A 14,162-nucleotide genomic window follows, 5' to 3' on the forward strand; every position below is an offset into this window, starting at 1 on the left:
ACGATACGAATATTCTAACCAACTTTGTGTTTGATAGAGTATTCACCGGTCGCTCCTCACGACAAGCAAACAATCTTAGGATGGCTAGACCCACTTCAGAAGCGGAAAAGAAGAGATTCAGTTACGCTGCGAGTAAACTATACAACGAGCTACCGTCCACTGTAAAGCAATCTCGTTCTGTCCAATGTTTCAAACGCACTTTGAGATCACACCTCAAATCCAATATCAGCCGATATCTTCACTGAACTATAGCAAGACCAGTTCTAATGGAGTCGTGTTTTCTGCTTCCAATTCGTCTCCAGGTACCGCCGCCACCCGCCATAGCCACCCACAATATCTGCAATTACTCACTGCTGTTCACCTTTACCACAGCACACTCTCAATAATTAGTTATCAATGAATAGGTTTGTAAGTAGTTAATAGCATAGCACTCCCTTTAAAGAACATGTTTAGTTCATTGGGAGATGCAAGTATACAATGTAAATCATTTATTGTCATGTTTAAAATAAAAAAAAATAAAACAAAACCAACTAATTTAAACGAATATTTACATCACAAACCAATAAAATCAAAATGTAGAAGGAAGCTATAAATTCCATTACTGAGCAGTAATGTCACTTTTATTGATTTTGTAAGGCAAGTGATGACAATTCCAAAAATATCATTGATAACACTTTTAGAGCTCATGCAAGGACCCATAAAGAAAGCACCACGCGCTTTTGTTTTTCCATTTCCTCCTGCTCGCTTGAAAAAAAATATAACAACCGCACTCACACATAGAAAAATGTGGTAATCTTGGACCCAAGGTACAGTGCCGATAGTGTCAAATCATGTCAAGTAAACCATATGTCATTCGTGCAGTCAACTTCGCTGCATAAAAAATTGAAGACGCCGAATATTGACTTATTTGACGTCTAGGACACCAACACAGTTGCAATGTGTATAGACAACATACATCCCGAATAGAAATGTACAGTAACAAAACCATGATTTTCACTGTGACAGTACAGTAATTTTACAATAATTTACAGTATGTTTTAGTGTTATGCTACAATACAAAAACAATAAACTTTAACGTTTTTACAGTAAATTTCAATGTAAAATAGACTTTTACAGTGAAAAAGGGGGGTGGTTATGTATCTTAACATTAAAAAAATCAATTTTTCTCCATACATTTTTTTCTCGAAAACAGTAAAATTTAATGTGAATGCACTGTATCAGTTTTTTGCTGAACAGTGAAATTTATTGTTACATGAAATTTTATTGCAAATCTACTGTGAAAACTTGGCATCGAACAACGTTGAAACAGTAATAACTATAATATTTATTGTTTTATGATTGTTTGTAGGGTAAATGCTATTGTAAAATTCTATCCGGGATATAACGCTATGTTTTCAACTCGCCATTTGATTTAACCTCTTTTGGCAAAAATTTTACCCGATTTAAGCTCAATCTCGCACTAACACAACTGCACATGGATTAGTCAATTGCGCTAGGACTACATCCCAATATTTTGTTTACCATATACAGTCGTGATTCGCTGTTTGGTCACTTTTTAACTAGACCACTTTTTAGTTGGACCTTCGCTAGTTGGACCATTGAGTCCGGTCTCACGAACACCCAGCTTCCTAGTTGAAAACAATCCCATTTGCTTTTGCCGTCTTTGTTTATTATTTTCCACCAGCAAGTGATGTAGTAATTGTGCCTTGTGACGAATACGTACATGAGCCGTAGACAATCGAAATCTGTTGAAATCGGTCTATTTCAACCAATCAAATCGATCGATTAGTTGGTAGTTTATAACTGGCACCAGATTCACACATATTAAATCTGGCGATTGACATGGTGACAAAAATTGTTCACCGACGAAACCCAGTTTAGCCGGTCAATTAATCTGTCGACCTCGAAGCACCCGATTTCGTCGGTCGACTGGGTAATTTATGAGCTGTCAAATTTGCTATGGGGAAAACTGATATCGACAGAAAAGACCACTACGTCATTTGTTTATGCTTTTCTCCTTCATATCATCCTATTTCATTTGCTTTAACAAATGACAATGATACACTGAAAATAATGCACACGTTCCTTTCAAGTGCTTGCTGCACTTGAATTTCAAAGTATTTGCAACACTTTCATTTCGAATGGTCTTCTATTGAATTCTATTAACATCACACCTTAATTTCAAGTGTTTTGACTTAGGGACGAAATTCAAGGAACATTTTTATTGATTTTCATATGCAAGACACATTACTTTCAAGTGTTCCGTCTATGATTTCGCCATCTTGATATGCAGGTACATGGAATGACTTCGAAAATGGCGGACACATCAAAAGTTGAATCACGTTCTTCTGTTGTGGTAAATTTGAAGGCGTACGGTTTTCCTGAGAATATTTGGAAGATACTATCATGTATATATAACCATATGTTAATATATGATGAATCTTTATAATATTACTGATTCTTTTTTTATAGACCAACCATAACGGAACGAAAATTTTGAATTCACTGACAAAAGAGCGCTCTTTTTATTTTCAGTAAAAGTTAAACACCACGATTATTTTCGAGGTAAATATAATCGCAATCCAACAGTAAATAATTTAATATGATGTATTCTTTATTTTTTGTTTTTATTATGGAACAGGTGGATTTTGCTTCATCTTCTGATGTACCGGATGCCGTAGCGGAAAATGAAATCTTCGAAAAAAATCTTCGGTAAAAACAATATAAATCATATACATCTTAATGATTAATAAATGGTTTGTAACATAAAATGTATAAGAAAATAATATAATTTTCATGATGACAACATTGAATTCCTTAAGAAAAGTTCTTGATAACCAAGAGATGAATCCGACAAATTTCATGTGAAAAACACGTTAAAATCAAGTGTTTTGCTATTGAAATTTTTGTGCGACATGATAGATGTATCTCAAGTGTTTGCCACATGAATTTCTTGTGGTTTATCTTATAGCACAGATTCAAGTGCAAAACACTTGATAATAACGTGTGCATTATTTTCAGTGATACATAGAAAAAAATGTGGCCACCTGTATCCGTCTTGATATTGAACGGGTTGTACACTAATATACCGACACTGATTGTCACAAGGTGTGTCGGTATATTCTAACAATTCCCTGGCAGGGTTGCCTTTTGGTCCAAATAACTTTGATCAAATAGCGGTATCAGATTAAAAATTTCTTTGTTTCACTCTTAAATCGATATGAAGAAGAAAATTTCATCTAATGTTGAACTTATCATGCGCACACATGCTATTGCGAATCCACATTGCGATTTTCTGCTATGCGCCAACGGGTTGTGCGTCGAATTATGCACCCATTAAAATTGCATCAGTGCGAGTGTGAAAACTTTTGAATAGGGCTAATAAGATCTCTTAATTTGTTAAGATTTCAACACAGAAGACATCTTAAAGTGATTCTACCAAGGGTTAAGATGTTGATTCATGTGTATTTTTCATGAAATTTAACTCGGCAGCGGAATAATGAGCGAAATAAGCTTGTTTATAAAAATCTCATTAGCCCTTTTGAAGAATTAATATTGAATTATGATAATCGATGGATCGTTGCTGTTATTCGAGCTCTCAAACCTTATTCGATTAATGGATAATCGAATAAGGTTTGACATCAGGTCCATCCTGTTAACTTTGAAAAATGCAAACCCGTGTGACTAATACCACAGTCAAATAAAACCGATAATGTCAAACTAGGACGTGTTTCCATTTCCGAAGGAAACCAATAAAAAATCGTTCTGAAGTTTTAAGGTTTTGACATATGTACTGTTGCTTTTAGAAAGCCTTATCGATTTATTAAAAAAAGATTTTATTCTTCATTTATTTTCTTAATTACATATGCTCAGTTGAAATTTGAATAAAAAGTGCTTTGTACCGACAGCAGCAAAAGAGAATTGGCAACACTTGCCAACGGCAGCGACAAATTGTCAAAAATCAGAAATATTTTTTGATAATCACAAACTTTCACGTAGATTTTTGCTCTGAAAAATTTAACAAAAGTTGGATTGAAAGGTGTTCCATATCAATCCTGGTCAGTGTCAATCAGTTTCTTATCCTTTGGTGCATGTGGTAAGCTGATGCAGACATAGAAAATGTTCTGATACTGGCCTCAAATAATAAAACAAAGAATCCATCTCAAATCGATACAGCTGCGTACTTTGAGCCAGTGCCAGGGGTTCCATTTTCGGTGGCGAAGTTCCACAGTCGAGGTGAACTGGTTGCTTCTATCGTACCCACATAATCAAAGATGTCTAAAACCGTAAAACGACCCACTGCGGGAATCCGTCCGAGCTGCTATATTCCTTCAAGGCTGGAGGAGCGACGGACGAGGGCACGAATTCTACGCCAGGAGCGACGGCGAAAGCCCGATAAACCAGACGATTTTGTAACCTACGAAGACAGTGATAGTGAGGAGGAAACTCCAGCCCAGCAACACCAGATTCTAAGCACTTCGTTCAATTTCGTGGACTATGTTCGCAGTCGGGAATCAGACTTCAGGGAGGAGCGGAGTGTGGATCCGGCCTACGCTAGTCGGCATATCCTGACGCACGATATGTTTAAGGAAACCCCGATATCACTGGGGAATATTAATAAAGTGTTCTGTTCGCAGTGGCTCAGCAATCGCCAGGTAATTAGTTAAATATATTATCAGCTTTTGATACTTTATTTCGTTTGATTGTCCTTAGGTGGTATTTGGAACTAAATGTAACAAGTTGATGGTGTACGACGTGAATACTCGAAAAGTGGACGCAATCCCAACGCTGCCTAACAATCGTGGAGCAAGTCCGGATACCCAGTGCGGTATTCATGCGTGCCAGATTAACCCGAGTCATAGTCTGCTAGCGACGGGTGCGCGCCATTCGGCTGATATTGCAATCTATCGACTTCCGACGTTGGATCCGCTCTGTATCGGTGAGAATGGTCACCGGGATTGGGTGTTTGATATGTGCTGGCTGGATGATCAGTTTCTGGTATCATGTTCACGCGATACAAAGGTTGCCCTATGGCGCATAAATGAGGAAACGATGGATTTCCCCACAGCCAAGGAAGGCGAAGAGCAGGAAGCTGTACCATCGTATGCACACGTTAGTCCCGTCTCGGTAAAGGAGTGCCGAGGTGCGCAGAAAATTCGGGCTCTCTGCTTTAACAAGGAGTACCGAGAGATAGCACTGCTTTCATTGAACGGATACATGCATCTGTTCAACGCGGAAACGTTTTCGCAAAAGTTATCCAGAAAACTGCCGAATTGTCAGGAAAATGTGTGTATTGCTTGTCAGAACAATGGATTATATGCCGTGGGCTGTCGGTCTTATACACTGCTCCTGGATCCTAGAACGTTGCAGGTTAGTATATTGAACATTCAAAACAAACGGGTAAAATTTACATTTTGTTGTTTAAAGGCCGTGAAAAAAGTTGCTTCGCGCTACAGCGGTTGTGGAATTCGTTCAGCCAGCTTCCAGGGTAATATTTTGACCATTGGTACCGGGCTTGGGATGTTGATGTTTTACGACATCCGTGCTGGCAAATATCTCGAATCGCAAACCAGCGCATCCCGCACAGTTGTGCTAAAAGCCAGTCGGGGCTACGTAGTGAGTATACTGTGTGATGTTGGACCACCGCGAGACTCTCTGACATATATCCATCTGACGCTTCGGTTTCTTTTGTTCCTACAGGCACAGTTTCCCGAAGAAGAGATGGACAACTTCCAGCAGATCAAATACGTTCCGGCTATTTACACTCACTGTTACGATAGTAGCGGAACCAGACTGTTCACGGCAGGCGGGCCCCTGCCGGCCACGCTCATAGGAAACTACGCGGGAATCTGGCAATAATAGGGACGTGGGAAACAGCCCAATAGCGCACGTAAGAAAGCAGAACCCCATAGGACAATGGTATATACATAATTTATTTTCTATACTTCATGCGCAGCACTCACATAGTGTCGGTCGAACGTCTGGCAGGTTATCGAAAAAGTAGGAATTTGGTTGGAATGGATCCTCCCCAAGTAGAAATATTGGCAATAATCAAGTGTTTGGTCAATATATTGATGGTATGAAGGCGTCTTGGAAATGTTGATTCTTTAGCATGCAACTAGAGCGGACCCTATACGAGCAGAAATATTGATGGTGTAAGGTCATCATGAAAATATTGATCCTGTAGAATTTAAATGGGATTGATAGATTGAAGCAGTCTTCTCAATATATTTATTGACAATGTTTCTGTCTCGTGTATAGTGTCCGCGATTGGCGTATTGAAACAGTCTTGTCAATCGGTTATATTTTTATCTCGTGTGAAGCTGTCAGTTATGGGTTTTAGTGCTGAACAGTTCAAGCTCGATTGAAGCACAAGTTCCAATAAAGATTGCAGTCTCAAGAAGAACTAAAGCGCTGTTTGTCCTGGACGGAACCTTTTCATAATCTTACATATGCTGTATATGTTAATGGGTAACGATATGCTGGAGCGAGATCGATGATCCGTAATTGCATGGTTATATAACGTTATGACTTCTCTTGAAGTTATAATCTTTTTCAACTCCTGTCACAATAAAGGGAAAAAAATAAATAGCGCATTCCTAAAGCTCAGTTGTTCGTTTTGCTCAGTAGGCTGATCAAGAGCCCATAGAAGCTTGAGTTGGGTTTTTGGAAAATATGTATAAATTGATTTAGCTTACTTCATTTTTTCGACAATTTGACTAAGCGAGGAACGAAAACGTCTTCTGATGACACGTGAACAACCTCTACATTATAATAGTACTTGTTCACTAAGCGTTGGAAGTAATTCAAAACCGACAAATTTATTTAGTCCGGGGTGTTCAATTAAAACACGAGGAATTCTTTAATTTGCGGTTCTTTTTGGCGAAATATTATTAACAAAGATTTCCGCAAAACAGAAACACCTAATCTATTTTATTAATTCGTTTATTCGACACGGCTCGTTGCGTGAGCTTAAAAAAGCTTTTTTTTATATATTTACAGAAAAATGAATATTAAAAATCATATTTGAATGTGTTTCCATTGAATCTTTCGCACGCCATTTACCTTTGCGAGCGGAGATTGTTTTCCTAGGCAGTGGAGCATTGTCGGCGTCGCCAGACAACGGCTGGGGGTTGATCATGGTTGATGAATGGTTCAATCTAATACCTTGATCATCACTTTCGTCCATAGTTTCATCGCTGCTGTTGTCTTGAAGGTTGCGGTCGACAGTTTTGTTGTTCTTCTTCGTTTTGCCGCCTCCTTGTCTGTATTTTGTTTGGTGGTGATGTTTGTTGCTGGGGGAGTACTAGGTGTATTCATGTGTACATGTGGATTCGTTTGTTATTTAGCCGTCGCTACTGGTTGGACAATTGTTTGTGTTTTAGTTGTGGGTGTTGAAGTCGAGATGGTTTTGTTGCTTGTAGGTGATTTTTTTCTTAGGTGTTCCCACGCACGGTTTTCCATAATGTGCAGGTTGTTCACAGAACTGACACGTGACAGTTTGTTGGTCATATGTGCACAGTGTGGTCTGTGCATAGATGGTACCAGGTTCCAGGGTCTCAAAGAATGGTATAGCGCGTTTAGTCGCATTTTTCCGCCTGAACGCCGTTGGAAATGCCGGGAAAGAAATTTCTCCAAACGTCATCTTTAATGAAAAGCACTTCGCCATATTACGACATACATCTGCGAATTGCACTATCAGGTGTACCAGGAGACAAATCGTAGTTTCACGTAGACTGCCTTGTCCTCCATATAGACTGAGACCTTGACCTTAACATTATCATGTTCAATTAAAGGACACTTGTTGCTGTAGACAAATTGATCTAGTGAAAAACGAGCACTGAACTGCCATAATAGCACATTGGGAACATCATTAAATTGAACGAGTCTAACATATCTGCCAATACACATTTTCTCCCGTTGCAATTGTTTCACTTCCCGCCCGAGCGTGCGAAATCTACATGGTTTGAAGTGAATGACCGCTGTGAAGCAACGCCTCAAGGCGAACTCATCGTACACAGGCTGAGACATCTCGACCAACAAATTGCATATAATGCTCACAATAACAATAACGGAGCTGCTTTGAACGTGACCAGCGTCGTTGGTGACGAAGGGGTGTTTAGACGATCTTGACCCCAGGAGGGAACTTCAGTCTCAGAACCCCGTCATACATGAGGTTCCATAGCACCGGGCCTAGGATCGAGCCCTGCGGGACTCCGGCGGTAATCGGAACCCTTTTCTGACCGGCATCGGTCTCGTATAGCAGTACGCGGTTCTGGAAGTAACTTTCCAGGATCCGATACAGACCCACCGGTAGGCTAAGCCGGTGTAACGAGAGCGCGATGGCATCCCAGCTTGCGCTGTTGAATGCGTTCTTCACGTCAAGTGTCACTAACGCACAGTATCGAATACTTCGCCTTTTCCGTTGGATCGCTATCTCGGCAGTACTTATCACTGAGTTGAGAGCGTCTACTGTGGACTTACCCTTCCGAAAGCCAAACTGGTTGCTTGGCAGGCCGTCCGTACCTTCTGCGTACGGGGTTAGTCTGTTGAGGATAATCCTCTCAAGCAGTTTGCCAGTCGTGTCGATCAGACAGATTGGTCTGTACGTCGATGGGTCGCCTGGCGGTTTCCCGGGCTTCGGCAACAGCACCAATTTCTGCCTTTTCCATCTATCGGGGAAACGGCACTCGTCAAGGCACCTCTACATAGCTAGCCTGAACTAGTTCGGGTTCGCTATGATCGCTGCCTTGAGAGCGCTGTTTGGAACTCCATCCGGCCCTGAAGCTTTGTTCATTGCTAGGGATTTAGCCACTACGAGTAGTTCTTCATTCGTCACCGGAGCCACCGTTTCGGCCGTGCCCGCACTGTCTCGTAGTGCAGGTGGCCAGGGGCTTGTGGCTCGAGACGGGAAGAGTACTTCGATAATCGTCGCCAACCGGTCCGGAGACCGTTCTGGGGGTGATGAGCCCCCTTTGGTCTTGGCCATCACGATCCTGTTGGCGTCACCCCACGAATTCGCGGGCACTCTCACACAGGTTGTCGAAACACGCTCTCTTGCTGCTTTTAATGGCCTTGTTAAGGGCCAATTTCGCAGCTCGAAACGCTTCACGGCGGTTCTCTCTTGCATCCTCGGTGCGAGCTCTTTGCATCCTACGTCTAGCTCTGAGACAGGCTGATCGTAGAGCTACAATCACGGCACCCCACCAGTATACCGGGCATCTGCCGTTTTTTGGCAGGGTTTTTCTCGGCATAGTGGCGCCGCACGCGCGTGATAGAACAGCTACCAGCGCATCCCCGCTTAGACTGTCGGTGTTGGCCTCCAGTCCCAGGGCCGCGGTGAAAGCTTCGCTGTCGAAGTGATTGGACTTCCACCCGCGTACCTGGATCTCCCGCCCTCGGATGCTGCACACCATAGTTGATCCTAAAGCGGATTGCTAAATAATCTCTATGGGTGTAGCCTTCGTCTACCCTCCATTCCATGCCTGGAACCAGACTCGGGCTGGCAAATGTTATGTCAATCCACGCCTCCACCCCGTTTCTACGGAATGTACTAGCGGAGCCATTGTTAGCTAGCACAGTATCGAGTTTCGCAAGCGCCTCCATTAGCGCTTGACCCCTGCTATTTGTACAGCGGATGCCCCACTCCACTGCCCAAGCGTTAAAGTCTCCCGCTATGACTACCGGTTTCCGGCCCACTAGTTCTGACGAGATCCTGTCGATCATCTGGTTGAACTGTTCTATGGGCCACCTTGGTGGAGCGTAGCAGCTGCAATAGAACACACCATTGATCTCGGTAATCGCAACACCCTCGGCGGAGGAGTATATTACCTCCTGAACCGGGAATAGTCCCGTTGTACAAACCCCGTCCAGACCCGTCCGACACCCAATTGCCGTTGCCGGCAGGGATGCGGTACGGGTCTGATAAGAGGGCGACATCTGTCCTCGACTCCGAGACCGACTGCCACAGCAGCTGTTGGGCTGCTGCACAATGGTTAAGATTTAGCTGTGTGACGTTCACGGCTTCTTCTTATTTAACTCACCGAAGGTACACGAAGGTCCGCCCATAGCATGATTACGGGCTTGCTTCTTAGCGGTGCAGATAAGGCACTTGTGCGCCTTAGTGCAACCCCGCTCCTTATGCCCCTCCTCGCCGCAGCGACGACATAGTTTGCTCCTGTCTATGCCCTTGCACTCGTAGGATTTATGGCCGGACTCAAGGCACCGATAGCACCTATCCACCGAAGGCGGTTGGGGTATGCTAATTGGGCATACCGACCAGCCGATCTTCAGTTTACCTTTCTCGGTTACCTTTTTGGCATCCGCCTTCAGTAGCCTGAGGCAGGCTACTTGGGTGCCGGAGGGTCCCCCTCTCAAACGCACAGAGGCCCGCTCGATTGTCACGTCGCATTGCTCCTTGACGGCTGCGACGACATCATCTGCGGTCGTGAACTCGTCCAGATGCTTGCACTGGTGAGTCATTTCCGCCCCTAGCGACATGACCTGGGCGCCTTCACCAAGGACCTCCTGGGCCAAGGCCTTGTACACTGCACTAGATTGTGCGCCTCGCTTCAGCACCAGAAGCATTTCTCCTGTGTTGGTGCGTCTCACGCTACGCACGTCTTGCCCAAGGGTCGAGAGGCTTTCGGCCGCTTTCATCGACTTTAGGACGTTGCGCCGGTTTGCTGGTACCATCACTCTGCCCAGCGGGGTCACTCGCCCCCGCTTACCTCAACCAAACGGCGTTTGGCCTTGACGGTTGCACGCCGTGTGGTGTCGGTTTTTGCACTCCCGCCTGGTGACTTCCTAGGGCGCTTCGCGTTCGACGCCGTCTTGCGATTGCCCTTGCCTTTACCCTTCGGGGGGAACTCAGCCGCCGCTTCAAGCGACATGGCTGCTCCATAGAAGGTGAAGGCCACTGTCTGGGTGCCTATGTCGACCTTCTCTCTTCCCTCCCTCTTGGAGGCCACTGTCTGGGTTCCTCTGTCGTACTTCTCCCGACATTCCACCCTCTTGGCGTAAGCCTGCTGTTGCTGTCTTGCGACACGAACAGCTTTCCGGAGCACCAGGAGGCTCTGCTTCAGCTCCTTGCTTATGTTTTGCTTTGCGCTAATGAACTCGATTATTGAATCGAGCTGCTCCACCACTTTGCGTATCGCGGATAGTGGCCCGTCCAGCGCGTTTGTAGGGCTGTTTTCTTCCACTGCTGGGGGGTCACTGGTGCTATGAGATGCAGCACTCGTCGCTCCACTACTCTCCCCACGGGGTGGGGGAGACCTCGCCAAACCACCTCTAGCAAAGGGGCTCGGTACCTCCATTTGTTTGTTGTTTTTGTTTTTATTCACTTCCATGTAGATACCCACGAGTTGCGCGCGAAGAAATGTCCGCCACGCCAGAGCTCCGCAATAACGTGGTAAGGGACGCTTACTGTGGGGGTTGCCCAGGTACCCCAAAGGCTCCGTTAACGATCGAGCATCTTTTCCACCCCCTCGATCACTCATCCCTTGGCACGGGTCGCTTCACGCCTTGGAATTGGGGTTATGACCTATCTTGCTTTACGTGATGACCGCGGCCCAGATCATCATAACCATCCTCCTTTACCAGGGCTTTGGACCTATAGCTCTGGTTCTCAATAGTTCCAGGTACGTATGTTATTACAGACATGCTACTATTGAGATCCGTCATTCGCTAGCGGACGGACGTCTGGAAAGGTGGTATGGAGACTTCTTGACGTATCCAGAATCATCGGTGTTTTTTTTTCAAGGAAGCTTGGCGCCCGTTTCATGGCGATCACTGCCACAGTCTATAGACATAAGACACCAGACTCAATACAAGCGATTTCGCTAGGGGGGCTGGAAAGAAGATTGATTGCTTTTGCTTGTCGATTCGTCCCGTGAGGGTAGTAACCAAGCCTTCCAAATTATAACTAATCAGTTCGCTTACGGTTTGGACCAACCGTTTCCTACTTTGGCATTCCTTTTTAACTTGCATGAAATGTGAATATAACCTTAGCTTGCGGTCTATCGCAAGGCCGAGATTCCTCGGTACTTTTTGAATGGAATGGTGGTACCGAAGAGCTTCGCCGGACGGGCGGTTGCGCTGTGGCAGAAATTACAACAGTGAGTGATAAAATATTTGGGAGCTGAGCTGTTAAAACCTATGGCCTCAACCCATCGCCCTACAGTGCTGACCACTAGCAGCAGCTTTATTGTAACACGCCCCGTTGTATTCCCGATTACCACTAGTATTACGTTGGCTGCATATACGAAGAGGTACACACCCGCGAATATTCTGGTTGCAGTTGAAAACTGGTACATCCAAGCAGCAACAATCGTATTTTCTCTGGTTTTAAACAATGAAAGCACGTCGGAAGAAGTGCGCTGTGTTCGTACAATGATGCGCTATGCAGCGCACTACTTCTGACATCATGGATTAGTATTAAACAAGAAGAAAAAAACGATTGTCGCCGGTTGGATTTTCCAGGTTTCCACTGTAACGATAATACAGATTAAAACAGCGTCACAGCTAAGACTGATCCTTGGGTGACTCCATCTCGTGAAAGGTGTGAGACCGGCTACCTTAGAAATTACGATTGCTGAAGAATTTCTGGATGCATCGGCGGAGGTTACCGTGGATACAGCACTGATGTAGCTGGCGAATTACACCTTCCCTCGATATAGTGTTTTGGGCTTTCGCTATATTTAGCATGGCAATGTCTGCATGGATACCTTCCGATAATGCTTGGTAAGCTACGTAGTACTACGAAGTACTTCACCTAAACACCCAAGATGTACACCAGTGCCAAGCCCTTTCTTTAAGGCGAACAATCGGCGATCGGGTAGGTTCCTGTCTTCTAACAGGATTGTTAAACGACGCTCCATAATTTTAGCAGCACAGGGCAAAGGCTTATTGGACGAAAATCACTAGGTTCTCATGTACGGACTCTCCTTGGGGATAAGAATTACAAGTGCTCTACGCCAGGACTCACCTTTCCAATTTCTGTTGAAACTATCTAAAAGGGCACTCTTCTCCACTAACGAAAGGTGTCAGAGCACGGGGTACGTCGTCATGACCGGCCGGCTTTCCAAGGCTGATACCGTCGAGAAAGTCAGGCCAACTGACTGTCTTATATCCCTGAATAGTTCTTCTCGCTTGACTTCTCAGCCTACGGTAATTCGCCGATCGCTGCTCACATGGAGGGCGACCGATGGTAGTTCTCTTGAGTGTTGTTGTTGTTGTTGTTTATTTGTGGCTTTAACCTCTGTGGGTCATTCGCCATAGTTCTCTTGAGTGATCGAAGGGCCGTCCAGCGTGTCCTGATAATCGATGCACTATGCACATGAGTTCCGCTAGTACGGGGAATACGAGATGAAGCTGCTCGGATATGGTCTCGGATGAATATGCCCGGTTTTGGTCGATATTGTTAGATAGGTTTTGTTCAAATGCGGTCTAATCGGCTCTGTCAAAAATCCAGCGTCTTAGCCGGGACGCATAGGGAGGAATTCGTTGATGAAAAATTTTGATGGGAAATCGGTCGCTGTTTTCCCTTTGTCAGATGAGATGGACCATACACAAACATCTTGCGAGCGAGTAGGAATAAATTGTTAAGTACAAAACCGACCGTGGAGAAATGTGGCGCTGCTGTAGTTAAGGACTAGCATTGCTGTTACCGGCTTCTAGGGCCCCACGTAGTATGGTTTGCTTAGAAGTCCCCCATTATTTTAAAGGGGCTTGGAAGCTGTTCGATGATGTTGCTAAGCTTATGTCGTATGTCACATCCTGGGTACATAGATAAAAAAAAATCGGACATTAGCTGTTAGGTCGGTGTTGAGCTGCAACGGCGATGTTATTAGGTCCGATCTGGTTCCGAGTCCAACTGTCTGATATATGTTGGCTCCGCACCTAGTCTCCTAGTTGTAGCGCTAGCTGAACCACGGGGAAGGATCCGTGCCCTTCTTAATGCGTATTTGCCCTTCTTAATGCGTGGCGAACGATAAATCCTTGCAGGTCTCCGAGATTTACCTGCAGTCCGTTGGTGTTCCAATGTACAACTAGCATGCTGTTTCTCCCCATTAATGTGCGGAGTAGAGTTTTAGGGTTGGCACAACTGCTTTAGGTAGAGTTCCTGTTGCTTAGCGGGTTGAAGTTCATACTATGTTGCG

At 44.5% G+C, this 14,162-nt stretch overlaps 1 protein-coding gene across 4 annotated transcripts; it reads left to right on the forward strand.

The window, feature by feature from the left end:
• The first annotated feature begins 3,952 nt into the window (after positions 1–3,952).
• LOC131683891 (DDB1- and CUL4-associated factor 12 homolog) lies at positions 3,953–6,090 on the forward strand. Of its 4 annotated transcripts, none has more exons than XM_058966272.1 (5): positions 3,953–4,655; positions 4,714–5,370; positions 5,428–5,616; positions 5,701–5,890; positions 5,957–6,090. In XM_058966272.1, the coding sequence occupies exons 1-4, from the start codon at positions 4,275–4,277 to the stop codon at positions 5,857–5,859; spliced, it is 1,386 nt and encodes a 461-aa protein (XP_058822255.1). In that variant the 5' UTR covers positions 3,953–4,274; the 3' UTR covers positions 5,860–5,890; positions 5,957–6,090. The 4 variants fall into 4 exon arrangements, with proteins under 4 accessions (XP_058822255.1, XP_058822253.1, XP_058822256.1 ...); XM_058966273.1 differs by having other exon boundaries at positions 3,956–4,096; positions 4,155–4,655; positions 5,701–6,090; XM_058966271.1 differs by having other exon boundaries at positions 3,956–4,096; positions 4,177–4,655; positions 5,701–6,090.
• The last annotated feature ends 8,072 nt before the right edge of the window (positions 6,091–14,162 follow it).

This window comes from Topomyia yanbarensis, chromosome 2, assembly GCF_030247195.1.
Source record: "Topomyia yanbarensis strain Yona2022 chromosome 2, ASM3024719v1, whole genome shotgun sequence".
Taxonomy (NCBI): Eukaryota; Metazoa; Arthropoda; class Insecta; order Diptera; family Culicidae; genus Topomyia; species Topomyia yanbarensis.

Bases quoted from the DNA above. Each gene is read 5' to 3' on its own strand.
- LOC131683891 (XM_058966270.1), top strand. From the start codon at position 4,275: ATGTCTAAAACCGTAAAACGACCCACTGCGGGAATCCGTCCGAGCTGC. The intron at 4,656-4,713 runs GTAATTAGTTAA...GATTGTCCTTAG, and splicing joins AGTGGCTCAGCAATCGCCAG to GTGGTATTTGGAACTAAATG. The intron at 5,617-5,700 runs GTGAGTATACTG...TTGTTCCTACAG, and splicing joins AAGCCAGTCGGGGCTACGTA to GCACAGTTTCCCGAAGAAGA.